General features: G+C 48.2%; 10 protein-coding genes across 10 annotated transcripts, besides 2 other annotated features; 4 read left to right on the top strand and 6 right to left on the bottom strand.

Annotated features, from left to right (window-relative positions):
- Nucleotides 1–381: 381 nt before the first annotated feature.
- On the bottom strand, nt 382–823 carry UA08_01827 (hypothetical protein; the record flags this gene model as incomplete). The annotated part of the gene is made up of 3 exons (XM_020261533.1): nt 382–605; nt 715–755; nt 810–823. The coding sequence occupies 3 exons, from the start codon at nt 821–823 to the stop codon at nt 382–384; spliced, it is 279 nt and encodes a 92-aa protein (XP_020123549.1).
- Nucleotides 824–1,595: 772 nt separating this feature from the next.
- UA08_01826 (hypothetical protein) lies at nt 1,596–2,489 on the top strand (the record flags this gene model as incomplete). Its single annotated transcript, XM_020261532.1, has 4 exons — nt 1,596–1,825; nt 1,924–2,063; nt 2,124–2,205; nt 2,408–2,489. The coding sequence occupies 4 exons, from the start codon at nt 1,596–1,598 to the stop codon at nt 2,487–2,489; spliced, it is 534 nt and encodes a 177-aa protein (XP_020123515.1).
- Nucleotides 2,490–2,609: 120 nt separating this feature from the next.
- On the bottom strand, nt 2,610–3,928 carry UA08_01825 (hypothetical protein; the record flags this gene model as incomplete). The annotated part of the gene is made up of 4 exons (XM_020261531.1): nt 2,610–3,257; nt 3,325–3,411; nt 3,471–3,613; nt 3,682–3,928. 4 exons carry the CDS (start codon nt 3,926–3,928, stop codon nt 2,610–2,612), a joined length of 1,125 nt encoding a protein of 374 aa, XP_020123514.1.
- Nucleotides 3,929–4,700: 772 nt separating this feature from the next.
- UA08_01824 (hypothetical protein) lies at nt 4,701–5,108 on the bottom strand (the record flags this gene model as incomplete). The annotated part of the gene is made up of 1 exon (XM_020261530.1): nt 4,701–5,108. The coding sequence occupies one exon, from the start codon at nt 5,106–5,108 to the stop codon at nt 4,701–4,703; it is 408 nt and encodes a 135-aa protein (XP_020123503.1).
- A 602-nt stretch (nt 5,109–5,710) lies between these two features.
- Nucleotides 5,711–6,619, bottom strand: UA08_01823 (hypothetical protein; the record flags this gene model as incomplete). Its single annotated transcript, XM_020261529.1, has 2 exons — nt 5,711–6,094; nt 6,155–6,619. The coding sequence occupies 2 exons, from the start codon at nt 6,617–6,619 to the stop codon at nt 5,711–5,713; spliced, it is 849 nt and encodes a 282-aa protein (XP_020123538.1).
- Nucleotides 6,620–7,356: 737 nt separating this feature from the next.
- Nucleotides 7,357–7,748: a repeat region (Identified by RepeatMasker using a combination of RepBase library and repeat library created with RepeatScout).
- A 36-nt stretch (nt 7,749–7,784) lies between these two features.
- UA08_01822 (hypothetical protein) lies at nt 7,785–9,867 on the top strand (the record flags this gene model as incomplete). The annotated part of the gene is made up of 2 exons (XM_020261528.1): nt 7,785–7,950; nt 8,366–9,867. 2 exons carry the CDS (start codon nt 7,785–7,787, stop codon nt 9,865–9,867), a joined length of 1,668 nt encoding a protein of 555 aa, XP_020123502.1.
- Nucleotides 7,988–8,293: a repeat region (Identified by RepeatMasker using a combination of RepBase library and repeat library created with RepeatScout).
- Nucleotides 9,868–10,249: 382 nt separating the features above from the next.
- Nucleotides 10,250–11,213, top strand: UA08_01821 (Ribulose-phosphate 3-epimerase; the record flags this gene model as incomplete). The annotated part of the gene is made up of 3 exons (XM_020261527.1): nt 10,250–10,492; nt 10,599–10,850; nt 10,953–11,213. 3 exons carry the CDS (start codon nt 10,250–10,252, stop codon nt 11,211–11,213), a joined length of 756 nt encoding a protein of 251 aa, XP_020123537.1.
- A 371-nt stretch (nt 11,214–11,584) lies between these two features.
- UA08_01820 (hypothetical protein) lies at nt 11,585–12,828 on the bottom strand (the record flags this gene model as incomplete). Its single annotated transcript, XM_020261526.1, has 2 exons — nt 11,585–12,556; nt 12,607–12,828. 2 exons carry the CDS (start codon nt 12,826–12,828, stop codon nt 11,585–11,587), a joined length of 1,194 nt encoding a protein of 397 aa, XP_020123536.1.
- Nucleotides 12,829–14,557: 1,729 nt separating this feature from the next.
- Nucleotides 14,558–15,131, bottom strand: UA08_01819 (hypothetical protein; the record flags this gene model as incomplete). Its single annotated transcript, XM_020261525.1, has 4 exons — nt 14,558–14,642; nt 14,707–14,789; nt 14,851–14,908; nt 15,052–15,131. The coding sequence occupies 4 exons, from the start codon at nt 15,129–15,131 to the stop codon at nt 14,558–14,560; spliced, it is 306 nt and encodes a 101-aa protein (XP_020122962.1).
- A 355-nt stretch (nt 15,132–15,486) lies between these two features.
- Nucleotides 15,487–17,295, top strand: UA08_01818 (hypothetical protein; the record flags this gene model as incomplete). Its single annotated transcript, XM_020261523.1, has 2 exons — nt 15,487–15,545; nt 15,615–17,295. 2 exons carry the CDS (start codon nt 15,487–15,489, stop codon nt 17,293–17,295), a joined length of 1,740 nt encoding a protein of 579 aa, XP_020122963.1.
- Between the last annotated feature and the right edge of the window lie 607 nt (nt 17,296–17,902).

Here is a 17,902-nt window from a genome sequence, read left to right as displayed (position 1 = left end):
CGTCCAAATTCACTGAATTATCTTCCAGCGCCGTCACCCAAGCATTATCCCCTATTTGCTCCTTCAATCCCACCAACCTAACTGGTGGCGGTATCACGTCACCGTTTCCTGTCAACAGCAAAGTCAGCGCATCAATCAGGCTATAGTCCGGGTCAAGATGATCTAGACCAGCAACGGCTTCCCATGTTTTTGCACATGCTTCGGCATCACATATAGCTACTGCCTGTCAAACACTCTCAAGCAGTCCTTCCTGGGCAGAAACTTCAGAATCGGCAGGGAAGTTGGATTTGGCAGCTTCATCTGCAACAGTAGATATACCTTCTACTCGCGCTTTCGTCGCCAACTCAACATCCGCTCTCTGGAGGCTGGTATATGGGCGATTTATTGGCTGGGCCCGAGTAGTGCGAGGTCGCGGATGTTTTCTGGGTATTTGGCGGCGTAGTACATGGCAATGATTGCTCCGAGATTGTGTGCGACGATGAGCACTCTGTATTGTGTTGGTTCTGCTCCTGCTGCAGATGCGTTGTCGCCTGCCGTAGGCCTTTGTAAAAGTGCCACGAGAGATTCCAGCTCGTTGACATAGCGCGGGATAGAAAGCTTGATGTCTAGCTATAACAAGCCAGTCCCTCCAAATCGGCGACGGAAACAATTCGGTTTGTCTCCGGGTTGAGGAAGGGAAAAAATGGGACGAAAGTCTCAGGTTGAGCCACCCACCCAGGTCATCTAGCAGAACCACCGGGAGTTCTTCTGAGTTTCTGGTTTGGGTTATATGAATATTAGTTCCGAGGGGAACTTGGTAGTACGAGTACCTTGGTGAAGGCATTGTGTATTCTTTTTTATTTCCTTGACTTTATGGCTCCATCGAAACAATTAAAGAGTGTAAATTCGATGATTCAAGATTTTGACAGTCAATACTCCTAGTGTTCCTCGTGTCGTATTGAATTATATGATAGAATCATCTATCTATTAAGTAGGATCTCAAGGTCGGCCGAGCCATCCAGGCGTAAAAGCATACAGTAACTAGTACTCCATGATTATCAAATGCCTTACATGGAAAATATTGTCCGTTGGAAAATAACAGGAAGCTGAGAGACACTCAAGTGAGCGTCTAGATTCTCTTTTGATTCAGATATACTGGGATTGTTGATATGGGGAAAATGCCGAAGCGTTATTAGGGTTTACATATAAGATCAAGGAACGGTTTCCACTTTTCTATCTACTATCATTTCACTTTCACAACAACAAAGTATTAACGAATACGGTTACTGAGGTCGAGAAGCCTAAAATGCTAATTAACAGACAAGTATACACGTCATTTGAAGCGAAGAGAATGAGTGAATTGTCACTATACAACATGCAACTGGAAGCAAGGTCAACTTTGATGCCAAATTGTATGGAATCCAACAATCGTCACTTATAACCGTTTCCTATAAATTCTAGTTGTGTAGTTAGCCCTATGCTAAACATAGACCTGGCATGGTCTGTGCGCTCGCATCAGACAGCGAACGTCGATGGTCATTTGGCCTCTTGATTTTATAAGTGGCAGAAAGGCCCTACGTTTATTTTCAATTTCCAGATACCTTGATTCCTGCAATATGGTCCAGACCCATTCCGGGATTACGTGGTTCGAAGACGACGACGCAATCGCCTTCAAGAGCCCCGTCGTTTCCAAATGGAAAGTGACTAGAAAAATCGCCGAACATGAAAAATGCGTGTACGAGAATGAAGTGCAAGCCTCGATGATGGAGTCATCGTGTCGTGGAGTCTTTGTGTGCTCAAGTCTTGATCGCCCAGGCGAGGAAGCTGCCGTGAAGATTCGAATGCAGTAAGCACACTTTGCTATCTTCTCAAGTGCACGGCCCTACTAACCCGGTAGTTTTTTTGCGATTAATCCAAGATTCCATACTACGAAACAGCACACAGACGCCCCCATAAGAGAGCCGAGCAAGCGCGGCCAAAAGTGCGGCGGATCACTCAAAAAGAGGTCGAGGGCCTGCAGTATCTTACTACAGCAGGGTGTTCTTCGGCCCCTGCATTATTTGCATGGAAGCCCGAAATCCAAGGTAATGACGGATGGGTACCAGGAGGGTACATAGATTATATCCTAATGCAACTTGCCCCAGGGTTAAATGCGGCCCCTCTATACTGTCAGACGGATAGGGAGGAACGGGACGAGCTCCGGGAGGCGCTCAAGAGAGCATGGCTGTGAGTCTTTGTATCTTAATGATGGATTTGGGGCTTCCTTTTAACGAAATTCCTTCTAGAGATTGCACTGCCGTGTGGACTCATCAACATGGATCCCGCTATTCGAAACGTGGTCTGGGACCGCAAAACCCAGAAATGGTATTTGCACTCACTCGGCCTATTTTATTTTTAACTATGGGTATACTGACTTTGTCATATTCAGTTATATTGTCGATTGGGAAGACTGGGTCGAGTCCACTCACGAAGATGTCTGGGAGTACTTCCGAGTAGGACTTACCCCTTGAGGATTGATTGAACCGATTTTACCTAGGTAACACAGCAAACCCCGACTCCATTTTTGAATATTTGTTTCTTGCCTATTATGAGATTTCATGGTCTTCATTCTTATTTTCACAGTTCCTAGGCTAGTCCCTCCAGCCCCGTTTCTTTGCCACAAACTTCACAGCGTAGACAAGCCCCAGCAGCACCGGAACCTCAACCAGAGGCCCTACAGTAGACGCAAGTGCCTGGTTACTATTCGCGCCGAAGGTTGCAACCGCGACAGCAATAGCCAACTCAAAGTTGTTGCTAGCTGCAGTGAAGCTCTGCGTCGCGGCCAACTTATAACCAAACCCCATCTTGTATGTGGCGCAGAGAGTAGTGAAGAAAATGACAACAAAGTATACTATAAGAGGTGCTGCAACTCGGATAACAGAGACAATCTGGTGCACTACCCGGTGGCCTTGAGAGGCAAACAACACTAGGATTGTGTATAGGAGGCCGACTAAAGACCATGGACTGGTCCACTTTAAGAAGACTTCATCATACCATCGTGCACTTGCCCATCGAAGAGTGTAACGTGTCAGTACTGCAGCCACCAGGGGTATTCCAAGGAACACGGCGACGCTTTTGGCAACAGCGGAGTATTCTAATGTGATTGTATCACCGCCGATCACTCTGATAAATAAGATAGCCAAGGGCGCGTATAGGATCATTTGAAGGAGCGAGTTGATGGCTACCAGAATGGCACAGTATTCACTGTCACCCCCGGCTAGCCCAGTCCATATCAGAACCTAGAATAGGATAGAAAGTATAAGTAAGTACTGAAGGCCGACTTGAAGAGCGTGAGAAATAACTCACCATAGCAATACACCGTGCCAATCCAACGAGGATCAACCCCTGGCGTAGCTCTGGCTCATCAGGCAAAAAGGCCCAAGATAACGCCAACTAAGCGAATTACGCATGAGCAAAATATCCATATGCTACATAGGCAAGGCTCAACTTACCATGAAGAACGGAGCAACTACCCAATTAAAAACTATGCTGAAGGCGAGCTGGATCCAAATCCGACGTTCCCGAAAAAGACGATGCAACGTCTCGTATTGTATCTTGCAGAGAATAGGATACATCATGAGAAGAAGACCAATGGCTGATTAGGCAAGGTTAGTAGGTAGGGGAGAAAAAAAAGCATATATTCATGACACCACCAATGCTTACCGACTGGGATGGAGACTCCAACAAACGTCCCCTTCTGCAAAGTAGGTCCGGTGTCGGGAACAAAATTGCCTAGGATAATCCCAATTGCCATGGCAAGGAATACCCACAGCACGAGGAAGCGATCAAGTATGCCGAGATTCTGGAATGCGGATTGCTTTTCATGGGACACGCCTGACAAGCTTGGGGAACCCTGCTTTTCCACATCGCAAGCCATATTGTCAGCAGAGCAGGAGGGATATTGGGCCATTTTGATGGCCAGTATTCCAGAATCCTCGAAAAGTGACGGAACTCGACGCAGACCAAGTGAGGAAGCGCTCCTAGGTAGACAGGCTGGTTATGGTTTCAGGAGCTCATAGTATCTAATTTACAGATACATCAAAAACAATATCTTGTCCTTGATGAAGTAAAATTATCTAGAGATTGCCCGGGAAATTTTGGTCGTCATAGAAGACTTCATGTTGGATGTCACCAGCGGAATCTGATTGGACGGAGAGGAAGACTCTCGAGAGCAGAACCACAGAATTTTAGCAACTGGGTATATCATTATCATTATTAGTAGCAGTGAGAAAGTGCAATAGAATGACCTGGAATGGGCAAATATTGGAGCTCGCTATCCTACACACACAACACTCCTTTGCCACCTAAACGCATCATCGTCAGTGGCACGGGGAAAGCTCCTGTTTTTCCTAGCTCTATGCTTCATCAGAAAAGAATGTCAGTTCTTTTATTCCCAGGAATTACTAAGACATCTGATATATTTGAATGATACTAAATAACCGGGCTGCCCTTAGGCGCCGGTGGCGGTTTTGGCATTTAACGTCTATAACGGAGGCGGATATCACTGCAGACTCACAGCTAGAATCCTCAAGTAGTATTATCCTCCTGGATCTAAACCTAGAGTAAAGGTAAAATATATATGCATGTCCTATGACTAGCTGTTAGTTAAATTGCCCTTGCGACTGTCTAGTGGCACTGCACGTACAGGAAGTATGACACGTGTCAGATCATCCATCACGACCTCATTCAGAAGGCAAGATCTCAGCAATGAGCTTTTCGATGCGGCAACGGATTTCATTGCGTATGGGTCGTACGGCATCAATGCCTTGCCCAGCAGGATCGTCGAGTTTCCAGTCGAGATAGCGCTTGCCAGGGAAATAGGGGCATACATCGCCACAGCCCATGGTGATAACAACATCGCTAGCTTGGACAGCCTCAGCGGTGAGAATCTTTGGTTTCTGGTCCGCAAGGTCGATACCTTCTTCGCGCATGGCTTCTAGAACAGCAGGATTGACGGTGTTGGCTGGCGCTGAACCGGCCGAGCGGACTTCAACGGCATCGCCAGCGAGGTGAGTAAGATAGCCGGCAGCCATTTGTGAGCGGCCGGCGTTGTGGACGCAAACAAACATGACGCTGGGCTTGTTGGCCATGTTTTGTTCTCTTTATGGTCGTTGTGGAAGACGTTGATATGGATGCTGATTTGCGGGTGCCTTCGAGAACTATTTGTAAATTGTAGACATGCGCCTTCTTGGTCAAGTCAATAAGGAATAGTCGTCGTAGGAATGCATAATTAAGTTCTGGAAAAGCAGCTTCACAGAATGGAAGAGACAAACTATATCAAGCTCCGATATGTCACCCCAGCGTTACGATTGGTTAGGAGAGGTCGAAGGCGTATTTAGAGTTGATGAATCTTCACTTTTATCCACAACGCAGACACATAACCTAGGTAGAGAATACTATGTTCACAGAAGAGTAACATAAGCTATATGTCTACACAGCTAAAAAACATATTGTGATCTAGTCAGCTTGAAAAGTTAGATCTAGATAAGTCCGAGGGTAGGATTGCTTGCTTCTGCCAACATAGCTTGCAACTATGAATATTCAATGGCATTAAAATATTCTCGCCATGAAACACCACGGCAAAAGCTTCCGTCTGAATTTAGAACATTGAATGATTCTTGGTTTGGCTTGCATCAACGCTCAATGTCTATATATTCTTTCTGATGACGGCTGTTACAAAGCGCCTTTTATTTCATCTTTTCTCTTCCGTCACTCTCTTCTCCTCGCGTTCGCTGAAACGATCGCCGAAAAGAGCCATGTGAGGCCGAAGCAGGATAGTGCATTTCACAAACTCCTCCATGCAATCTACCAGACGATCCCGGTTGCTACTGGGTAAGAGCCGTTGATCATCCGGTTGGCCTTCCTCCGGGAAATGTGTATATGCTTTGGGGATCGAGGATTGATTTGGAACAGTGAACATCCGCATCCACCGACCAAGAATACGCAGCGAGTTGACTGCATTAAATGACTGTGATCCTCCACACACCTGGGCGATAGCGAGTGTCCGGCCTTGCGTTGGACGGACGCTTCCGGTACTCAGAGGGATCCAATCAATCTGGTTCTTGAAAACAGCAGTCTAAAAGTAATAGCACGTCAGTGATTACTGCTTATAGCGGTAGGACAAGACCTCACTCACTAGATTGCCGTGCTGCTCTGGAGATACCCAAACATGTCCATCACTCCACCTGCTGAGCTCGCGGAGTTCTTGCACCTTGTCATGGCCATGGTCGATATCATTCTTCATCGGCAGCCCATCAGGGTCAAATACGCGCACGTCACAGCCGAGCCGGAAAAGAATCCGGCAAGCTTCGAATGCCACAAGCTTTGAATAGGACCTTCTGCGTAGGCTGCCGTACAATACAAGCACTTTCAGTCTCTTCTTAGTATTTCGCAGATCATTCTCAGCCATATTCAGAACGGTTGTCAACTCCAAGCTATTGACCCAGTCCTCGGCTGTGTCGGGACTGAGGATGAATGGACGGTATTTTCCGCGAATATTGGGATCATCCTCGCTTTCTAACAGGGCTAGAGATCGATGTTCCGCTGCTCGTAACTTTCCATCAAACTCAGGCGCTGTCTGAGTAGCAGTAAGACAGGCCATTGTCGTATATCCGTGCTGCCGTAGGGCCGGCCTTGAACAGATCGCTGAGGTTGGTTTGAATGATAGTGATATTCTACAGAAAGAGCCCATGTGAAAATATCGCAACCTTAAAATTTCCCACATATGAGTTATCTGTATCCTGTACCTACCAGGTGGTTACTTCTTCAATGTGGAAATTTTTATTGTATATATTCACCAGTGAGTCACTGCCGCACGCTGATTGGGCAATGTCCTTGTCCTAATTTGTAACTTTAACATCCGACTAGAATATAGTTAAGCCAATAAAATATCGTATTGGATTTCAAATATATAGATATTTTCTGAATCAGCCAAATATACGAATGCCATGTTTAGTTATAGCTCACCAGTACCTAGTGTAAAGCCGGCGCTTAACATGCATAAGAGCGCCTCCAATCACAGCTTGCACCATGCTATACTCAGATCTGAAACACGGGTCCCTGCGCTGGCACCATAGACAGAGGGATCTTCTCGATGATGATGTGCATAAGACTGCTTGCTCTATAGATGGATTTATAAAGTCAGGGAGACACAAATGTCTTTCCGCACTCTGCCTCACGGCAGGACATTTCTCTCGGCAAGGCTGAGTTCATTCACACTTAAGAATTCCGCCTGACCAGTTTATTTGTATTTCTTTCGATGTCGCGAAGATATCATATTGAGTCGTTGAAGAGCACAAGAACAAGCCATGCCTTCGCCAGCACGAAAAGAATTCCAGATCGGATGGATCTGTGCGTTGTCGATTGAAGTCGCTGCAGCAAAGGAAATGCTGGATGAGAATTTCGGGATTCTCGAAGAGCAGGATAGCGCAGACACAAATTCATATATCTTGGGGCGTATTGGTAGACACCATGTTGTGATTGCTAGTCCCGGAGGCCAATACGGAATAACTTCAGCTACGACAGTTGCCATTAACATGATGCGAAGCTTCTCTGGATCAATTCGGATCGGGTTAATGGTTGGAATCGGAGGAGGCCTGCCATCTGCTACTCATGATATACGACTGGGCGACATCGTCGTTTGTCACCCCGAGGGTACTTGCGGTGGTGTAGTTCAATATGACATGGGAAAAGCCGAAGATGGCAAGCTCCGTCGAACTGGCTCGCTAAACAGTCCTCCGAGATCGATATTGACCGCTGTTAGCAATATGAGGGCCGCCGAGTTGACTGATGATCCCTGCTATCCCGAGTATATCGCAAGTGCAGTCAAACGGACCGCACGAACCCGGCGAACCTTCCGTCGGCCGGATGTCCAAACCGACAGATTATTTCAAGTTATGTATGAGCATCCGACGGAAGCTATGACAACCTGTAGTGAGTGTCCGGCAGATTGGGAGGTATCAAGAGATGCACGCGAAGATGCCACTCCTCAAGTACACTATGGCGTCATTGCATCGGCGAACGCTGTTGTAAAACATGCAGTGACCCGGGATCGGCTTTCTCGGGAGATTGGAGCATTGTGCTTCGATATGGAGGCGGCTGGCCTGATGATGGACTTCCCTTGCATTATCATCCGAGGCATCTGTGATTACGCAGATTCACATAAGAACAAGGAGTGGCAGGGGTACGCAGCGTTGGTAGCAGCGTCGTATACCAAAGAACTGCTCAGCTATGTGCCTTTGGGCAAAGTTTCGCAGGAGAAGTTAGTTGCAGATGTGTGTGGTAAGTGAGACTTTACATTAATCCGCTTGTTCATTTGTGGATGTTATGAGTATTAATCTTCATCTAGGCGAAATGGTTCGTGAAATCAAGAACGTCAACAAAGGTCTCGAAAAAGTTATCGCCCTCCAGGAAAGTCTTCATCGTGAGCAGATGGCTTGGGCTTTGACTCAGGAACGTCAAGCATGCCATCAAGCATTCAAAACCTCTTCTTACGAAAGGTATAAGAATATTAACCCTGGCCGAGTTGATGGTACCTGTAGATGGGTTCTTGAGAATCCTCAATACCTTGCTTGGTGGGAAAGTCGGCATAATAACATTCTCTGGATCACAGCAGATCCTGGGTGTGGAAAGTCTGTCCTTGCGAAGTCTCTGATTGACATTGACTTGAAGAAATTTGGGTCTCCATTGAACGTTTGCTACTTCTTCTTCAAAGATAATGACGAACAGAACGATCTAGCAACAGCATTGTGTGCTATCCTGCACCAGCTCTTCGAGACATGTCCGGATCTCTTACAATATGCTTTGCCATCCTGGCGTAGCAACGGACCAAAACTTCACCAAGAAGTGGAAGAGTTATGGTGTATTCTTATTGCAGCAACATCTGACTCCGCATTCCCGAACACTATTTGCATATTTGATGCGATCGATGAATGCAAAGAAAACGAAGCGCGGCAGTTGATTAGAAAGCTTGCGCAGTTTCACTCCCAGATTTCTCCTTGTCTAAACCCGAAGGGGCGATGGATGAAATTCCTTGTAACTAGTCGACCTTATGAAGAAATCCAGCAAAATTTCCGACAGCTCACGGCATTGTATCATCAAATCCACCTCCGTGGAGAAGAAGAGAACGATCGAATCCGTGAAGAAATCGGGTTGGTTGTGAAGAGCCGAGTAGCTGAGCTAGCTGAAAGCCTAGAATTATCTTTCGAAATTCGAAAACGAATCGAAAACCACCTTTTACAGATGGAACATCGTACCTATTTGTGGCTTTCTCTTGTAATGGACGGCATCCGTACTACATTCCAGGAGAGTCTTTGTCCCAAAGATGAACCGATTCCATTGGTTCCGCCACCAGTCGAAGCAGCGTATGAAAGCATCCTCGATCGAGTACCAGCAGCCAAAGCAGAAACTGTGAGGAAAATCCTGCAGATTATTGTTCGCGCGAGACATCCATTAACGGTGGAGGAAATGGCCGCTGCTTTGGGCATTGCTACGTCGTCTGGATCACAGTCTGCAGCCCAGGCCGGGCTAAACCCGGACGTATTGAAGAGGAAGATCCGTCACTTATGCAGGTTGTTCGTTTTCGTGAAGGATTCCAAAATCTTTCTGATTCATCCGACAGCTAGAGAGTTCCTGCTTTCTCGCAGTCCAGAGAGCAGATGGTACTTTGAACAGAGTGATGTCGAGAACTTGATGACAAGGATGTGCATCCATTCTTTGTTAAGGGCCCATTTAGAGAATGGCCGGTCGCGACATAATCCTAAGAATCAGGCATCTGAAATTGACATCGATGAACTAGATGCGGTAGGAAAAAAAGACATTATTCCTGGCATCGGAAAAAGGATACCTTGAAATAATGGTAGCACGATGAACTCAGGGCGAAGACAATTGTAGTGCTCTTGAAACTAGTAGCAGCTCACAACATCGATCTATTTTGATTTGGCTTTTAGTTGAATATAGAATGTAGAACAATTGCAAGTAGTTACTTCTAGTTATAGACTTGCCTGATATAGAGTTAGGGCTAATTTGTGGGGCCTGAGGCATCCATCAGCTGTGTGACGTTGTAGATCATCCCCATTTTTTTGGGCCGCTGCTCAAACCTCACGTCAACTTTGCGCACTCTTTCCTCTGTCCAAGTCAATTGCCGTGTTGCCTACTCGCTGGATTGATCAATCGCCCTCCCACCACGAAAGACAGACGGAAAAAGGAAAAACAAGCAGACGAAGAAGACGAAATGTCTCCCCCCGCCATCATCGCGCCCTCCATTCTGAGCGCAGACTTCGCGCAGCTCGGTCAAGAATGCGCAACCACCATGGACCGCGGAGCCGACTGGCTTCACGTCGATATCATGGACGGCCATTTCGTGCCCAACATGACCTTTGGCGCGCCCGTCGTGACCAAGATTCGCTCGCATGTCGCAAAGCCAGCTACACCGGGAGAGCGGGGTACCTTTGATTGCCACATGATGATTGCAGAGGTATGATTCTGCAGTAGTATTATCTCGTCGTTTTTTTGCATTTCGTTGTCTTCTATTCTTCCAGTCAAAGTTTACCGACTAACTTCGGCGAAAATAACACATATAGCCTCAAAAATGGGTCTCCGAATTCAAAAACGCCGGCTGCGATCTCTACTGCTTCCACTACGAAGCCGCCGTCTCCTCAACCGCCGCCAAAGAGCCCGCCGACTCTCAAACCACACGAAACACCTCGCCGCGCGAGCTGATCCGCTACATCCATGAGCAAGGCATGAAAGCCGGCATTGCAATCAAACCAGACACCAAAGTCGACGTATTATGGGACATTCTCGAGAATAAGGAAGAGATCGAACGACCTGATGTAAGTCTCGCGCCTTCGCATTATAATGTCTTTTTTTTTGGCACCAAGATAAAAGGAAAGGGTCTATTCCTAATACAAGAGAAATATGTATTTTCTACACAGATGGTCCTCGTAATGACCGTTCACCCGGGCTTTGGCGGACAAAAGTTCATGGCCTCCGAGCTCCCCAAAGTAACTGCCCTGCGCCAGAGGTATCCGGACTTGAACATCGAGGTCGATGGCGGACTGGGCTTGGGCACTATTGATCAGGCAGCCGACGCGGGGGCGAATGTGATTGTTGCTGGATCAGCTGTCTTTGGCGCTCAGGATCCCGGCGAGGTTATTAGTAAACTGCGTGCGGCCGTTGAGCAGAGGCGAAAGTAGAGAGTCTTTATTTATCCATCCATCTCCGGGATAGTACTAGTTTATGAATTATGTTATATACACGATGAGTTGGGAAGGCGGTTCTTACGAAGAGACTATGAATATAGGTCTAGGAATAGAAATAGATACTTGAATTGAACATGCTAAATGCTACCCCAGGAACATTGCCAAAACGCAGACGCAGACGCAAACACGACGCAGTAATCTGTAAGAAGCGAAGATGATGTGATACTAACGAAACGTAAAACGTCCACTATCTGGTATCACGAAATCTTGGATTCATTCAGTCATGGAAAAAAAAAAAAAAAAAGGCGGCAAGCCAGAAGACAAGGAAAACAATCGAAATTGGTCTAAGCAGAGCATAGAAGACATCAGTCCTCAACACTAACGCCAGCTTTACTTTCATCTTTGGTTTCCTGCTTCTGAGTATCATCACTCTTGAGGGAAGTGGTCTTGTCCTCTTTCTTCTCTCCGAGCTTCTCATCATCCTCTTCTTCCACTGCACCTTCGTCCTCCTCCTCATCCTCCGCAATCGTAGTGTTCTCCTTCTCCTTCTCCGCCGCCGATTGCCGCAAAGCCTGAATATCACCATCAGCAGGGGCCTCCGAAACCGACGCTCGAATATCCTTGCGCACTTTCTCCTGCTCATCCTCTGTAGTAGCCGAAATGATCGAGCCTCGATGATGACCAATTAACCCCAGAGCTTCAGCGTTCTCGGCACGGAAATTTGCGGTTGACACTGCAGCGCTTTCGTCGGCTAAAGACGGCCTTTTGAGCGGCGGGATAATCTCCGGCGCGACAGAGGAGCGGCGGCCGGCTGGGGACTGGCTGTATTCTCTTTTGTCTTCTTGTTTGTTGCTGCTTGTAGTAGGACTTGTAGAAGTGGTTGCGGCAGCAGCGGCAGGAGACTTGCCGGCGGTATCGGGGATAGGCTCTGTGCCTTTGGCCTTGGGATTGGATGTGGGCAATGCCTTGCCTTCGGCTTCTGTTGTAGGTGGCTTTGCACCAAGCTTTGAGCGCGCATTGTCCTTGGCTTTCGCCGCTGCTTCCTCGCCGGCCAGCCTCAGAGCTAGGGTACGCTGGTCCTCTTTAATCTCGCTCACGGGAGGGTTCTGGATTTGGATGTGTGGTGTCGACATGCCGCTCGTGTTCTCGGAGCTTGGTGCGGTGGTGGTAGTGTTGGTCGGGGCTGCTACAGGTTTCGGCGCGACTGACTCGACAGCAGTCTTTTGAATAGCAGCAGAAGACGAGAAGTCATTGGGGTCGGTGACGGAGCCAATTTCGGCCTTGAGTTCCCCATACTCATTCCACTCTTCTATTTGTTCGAGGTCCTTTTGTGATAACTGTCAGTTGCGAAACAACAGGGTATATATACAAAACAGAAAAAGCTCACGCCAATTATTGTGCGAAACTTGACCAGACCAGGCAACTTGCGACCTTTGGAGTATCGGCCCCACAATCTCCTTGCGGCATCGTCGGTCGCAATATCAATTGCCTGGAAGGGGATCTTGTTTGCTTTGAGAATGGTCTCGAGTCTCGAAGTGGCGGTGATGATATGTGACGACCCCGCAGTGAGCGATGTGTAGAGATACAGCGTATTATCAGAACCGGCCATAGTGATGAACGGCGTCGGACAGGGGTAACCCTATGCCTTGGAAAAACAAAAGAATAGCGGCGTGAGATATTAGTCTATGGAATGTTGTCTGGCCGAGTCAATTGATTGATCGTGAGATGATATCGCGGCGGTCGATCACGTGTAAAACTTCCCCGCTTGAGAGAAGCTGCAGCTAAAGATTGAGGACGCCCTAGATGAATTCGACTTCTAACTTGTTTCCTAGCTTGTTCGTTCGCTCGTCTCTCGCCAGCCCGGTCATCGATGATATTTGGTGAAAGAAAAAAGCCGGCTGTGAGCGTGCGAGTCCTTTTGTGGAGGAGGCAACTCTGACTGACGTCAGGCCTCGAGTCGCCACGCGAGTTGCTCCTTGTTTCTGTCTTTTAAGCAGATGGAACTGTTACTGAGTGTTTACGTCCTCGAATTAATTCCGAACTACAAAGTACGATTTATGGTATACATATATATTGCAATGAGTGGATTGATTGCCAATTTATATATACAGTTTGTCCGCCTTCATTGAGACTCGATCTAGATCAATAATACGCATACCTATAATCCGGCTTCCCTTTACTCTCTCTCCGCATCTTTGACCTCGGTCTCGAATTGGCCAGCCTCTTGGACGCACTGCCACTGCTCCTACTGCGCGATCTCGACGCCGTGCCCCTCCGTCGCGACTGTCCGTTCAGATGGGCGATGCGCGCGCGACCCCTCTCATCTTGGTCTTTGGTATGCGGGTCGTCGCGCGCCAGAGAAGAAGGGGATTGCCGCTCGACGCTGCGGAATGAGTGCTCCGACGGCTGGTTGAAGTCTCCTGGATGCGGATCTTTCATTTTGTGTGATGCAGACAGGAATTCGATCGAGGCAGGTGAAAGAATACGCAGGCGTGATTGAATATCAAGAAAATTGGATTCAGGATAAAGTTCGCTTCGCTCCTCACGCCCTTTATATGCACCAGACCCTGCGGCGAGTATGCCGTCATGAAGGCAAGGCTCTATACTTTTTGATTAGCAAGAAAAGGCAAATATCAGCCGCCACAGACAGAAGAACTTCTGACTTCATTAGCTTAACTACACGCGCTGTCTTCCAAGCCTAACCATGGAGAAGGGAGAAAGGTAATCAATCGTCTGAGCGTCTGAGTGGCGCCTTTGACTTAACTTTAGGGTTACCCAGACGGAGTGCAATCATGGTAACTTTTCACAAACGTAGTTTATAGTTCAGACTCATATATTATGAAAGAGAAAAACAGTGAAACGACCGGGGAAAGAAGGATTAAAACAGTTTGATTTTAATTCACAGGCAAATAAAACAACCCATACATCCAGATGAAATCTTTCGATGACAAAAAACCATTGCAAGCTGACTTGCACAGCGGGAATAACAAGCCGAGGGGAATAGATAAAAAAAAAGGAGAAACGGAGGCATACATGCAACTCCGACAGGAAAACTCGTTATAGCACCTTCAATGCCAGGAAGGATGGATTCCCACACCACGAGATACGACATGACACGCACGGTACGTAGTAAGACGGGATAGGTGTGTTCGTTCGGCTTTTGATCTCTGCCATACTTGCAGTAATACAGAGTTCCACCACTGTCGCCCAAGAGTACCGATAGATAGATAGCCCCCGAAAACGAGAGCAGGTTGTGAAAAGGGAAAGGAAATGAAGGTATGTCATTATTCTAAATTACATCACATCCCCTTGCGCGGCGTCGGCCTGGCGTGCGCCCTTTAGCAGCCTTCACAGCACTCGATGCAGTCGAAGCAGCACTCGCAACTCTCTTCGCAGAGGAAGCAGCAGCACATGGTCGCAAGACTACGTAAGACGTCCGTTAGTGTGCGCGATGGAAAGATGGACAGAGGGGGGAATGAACACATACCAAGCACCTAAGCACCCATGATCACTACTGCCACGGCTGTCCTGCTGTTGGTATTGTTGTGGGGGAGGAGGTTGTTGGTAACCCTAGATAACGATACGACATCAGCGACTGCATCTCGACAACGTATTCAGAAAACAGGCTTACCTGCGGAGGGCCATATCCGGGTTGCTGAGGAGGGTAGTAGCCGCCTTGAGGAGGGTGACTGTAGCACGAAGTCAAGTCAGCATTCTGTAACTGTCTTTCCCACGTCCTCTAGGCTTGTTCAACTCGCGCAAGCCAAACAACATAGACGTCGTTCTGATCTTGTAACTGAAGTAACGAAACCGGGGGCAGGCAGGCACGTACGATGGAGGAGGCTGCGGAGGGTAGCCGTAGGGCTGTTGTTGGTAGTGTGGCTGCTGGCCGTAGTAGTCCTGGGAGGCCATGGCTTTGGAAGTCTCTCTTTCTGTTCGCTTGAGAGAAGAAAGAAAAAGGAAAAGGAATGAATCTGGAGGATGCGAGAGAGAGAAAGGAAGAAGGGACAGGGACAGAAGTAAAGTAAAGTACGGGGGAAGGAAGAATCGGGAACCAAGACTGACTAAGGCTGGGCTGAGCCACAGGACGAGCGCGCCAAGCCGGGGCTAGTTGCGACAGCTTTTCAAACGATCCACGTTTCGCTTCTTTTCCTGCTCCTTGCGGGCTGTGGATGTGATTGGATGACGTGGACCAGGAACGCTCTCTTTATTTTTAGACAGCAAGTACTGGGACGAATCTCGCATCCTCGATGGACTTCCCGCCGATATGCTTATAGACGCTCGCGCGACGCGGGCGAAGTCGAGACGCGGCTGCAAAACGTGCAAGTACGGCCGGACGCCTCCTTGGATGGATTGATTGATTGATATACATACTAAAAAAACATGCTTCCTCAGGATCCGGCGAGTCAAGTGTGGAGAGGAAAAGCCGCACTGCGTCCGGTGCTCGAGCACCGGTCGCAAGTGCGAGTACGATGTCTCCATTCTGAACCTGCACAACCCGCTGTCGCTGTCGCCAAACACCGTGTGGCGAGAGCGCCGGTCCTTTGCCTCCTATTTCCAGCACACCGCGCCGTACATTGGCGGCGGGCTGGATGTGGCTTTCTGGAGCACCGTTGTGCCGCAGGTGTGCCGGAGCGAGCCTGCCATATGGGATGCCATCATCGCCGTGAGTGCGCTGTTTGAGACCCCTGAGCCGCCAGCTCCGGAGTTTGGCCCCCTCTCGTCCTGGAAGAAGGGCCAGAACCACCGAGATGCGCTGGCCTGGTATGCGCGCTCGGTGTCTGCGGTTCGCCAGCGGATCGAGCGTGGTCGCTTAGACATCTTTGTCGGGCTGATTAGCTGCATCCTCTTCATCTGCATCGAGGGCCTGCAGGAAGGCGTGGAGGAGGCCATGCGCCTCTATAACCAGGGCGTGTGTCTCATTCTTACTTTGCGCGCCCAAATAGCTGCCGGCGTCGTGTCGGCAACCAAAGCTTCGCTGCTAGAGGACACGATCGTCCCCATTTTCGATCGTCTGGGGGCCATCGCTCTCCCTATCGGAACCCGGGTGCATACGTTGCAGCGAGACACTATAGATGCATCGAGACAAGAGTTTATCTCCCTCAAGGCTGCCCGGGAAGCCGCCGTGTCTCTCGCCGCGGATGTCCAGTTCTTCGAATATATATGCATTGAGCATCTACGAGAGACCGGCGCCTCTCACGTCGACCAGGAATTATTAGGGCAACAAACAACCCTATCAGCCAGGCTCAGCAGCTGGCACACTTCCGTCACCAACCTGCTAGACTCCCTACGCGCCAAGGGCCTTTTATCACCACAGCAAACCGGCACCGGCGCTCTTCTCCTTGCCCATCACGAGATGCTATATACCATAGTCCGAACCTGCACATACCCATCACTGACCGCCACCGACGCCTATCTACTAAATTATCAGAACATAGTTGAACAATCCAGCATTGCTCTAGACGCCTCGGCACGATCCGACGGCACACAGCCTCCGTACACCTTTGAACTCAACATCGGCGTCCCGCTTTGGTTCACCTGTCTGCGGTGCCGCGAACCGCAAACTCGGCGCATGGCACTGGCCCTATTACGCCGCGCGCCCCGCGTCCAGGGATTCTCCCAGCGCCACTCTGCAGTAGATTTCGGGGAACGTATCATGGTTCTAGAGGAGAGAAACGCAATGAAAATGAACGCACCGCTCACACCACTATCACCACTCTCTCAATCTCCCAGCAGCAGCAGCAGCAGCAGCCGCATCTCCCGATTCGACCCAACCGTCTTTCTCACCACCCCCAACCACGAATATGCGCCAACCCCCCACTCCATACTCAGCGACATTAACAACAATAATAACAAAATATCAGCCGCCGCACTCATCCCCGAAGAAGCGCGCATCGGACCCGTAAGCATATTCCGACCACAAGACGGCTTCCCTCGCGGCACGACGGAGCAGGACATTGCCAAATGGAAGATGCGGGGGCCGAAGCAGATATTCTTACGGTTGTCGTGGAACGAGCATGATGTTGAGAGCGATACGTGGCGGACGGTGCACGAATATGTGCCTACTACTTTTTGATTCTTATATCTATATCTATATTATATTGTATTATATTAGGGCATGTATATTTCGTATGCTGTAATATACAACAACAGCTATTTGATTGGTTGCAAATATTAACGATCAAACCTCTATAAATGAACTATGAATAGCACAAATCCTTACTTTACAACAATGCATATGGCAAAGCCAACTTGCTCCAGTCATGTCCGTCCGGTGGTGGCACAGGATGCTACCCAAGCCTGCGCCAATGCTTAGCGGAAGTGTCGGTGAATGCCAACTGAATGGTCTTGGGTGCTACACATGACTCATGACAGCCCAGTTAGTTAACTAGTTAATTAAATTTCAAGTTATGTATTATTGCATAATTTCTGCCCATATACTCATAACTGAGACTGAGAAATATTCAAAAAAGAAAAAAGACAAGTCACAAAAAATGAGGAATGAAAATATCGTAACATCATGTCATCACATAATCGCACCAAAGAAAAAAGAAACTTGAAACCGAATGTAATAGAATCGACAGCAGAAGATTAAATAAAGAGTAGAAATAAGAAAAAAGAGGGGAAAAAAAATAAAAAATAAAGAAACAAATATAAACATACTAAARAAAWAAAAMRAAAWA

Source organism: Talaromyces atroroseus (genome assembly GCF_001907595.1).
Source record: "Talaromyces atroroseus strain IBT 11181 chromosome Unknown scaffold_1, whole genome shotgun sequence".
Lineage (NCBI taxonomy): Eukaryota > Fungi > Ascomycota > Eurotiomycetes > Eurotiales > Trichocomaceae > Talaromyces > Talaromyces atroroseus.
The sequence above is the reverse complement of the archived record's forward strand: the minus strand, read 5'-3'. Positions and strand labels throughout refer to the sequence as shown.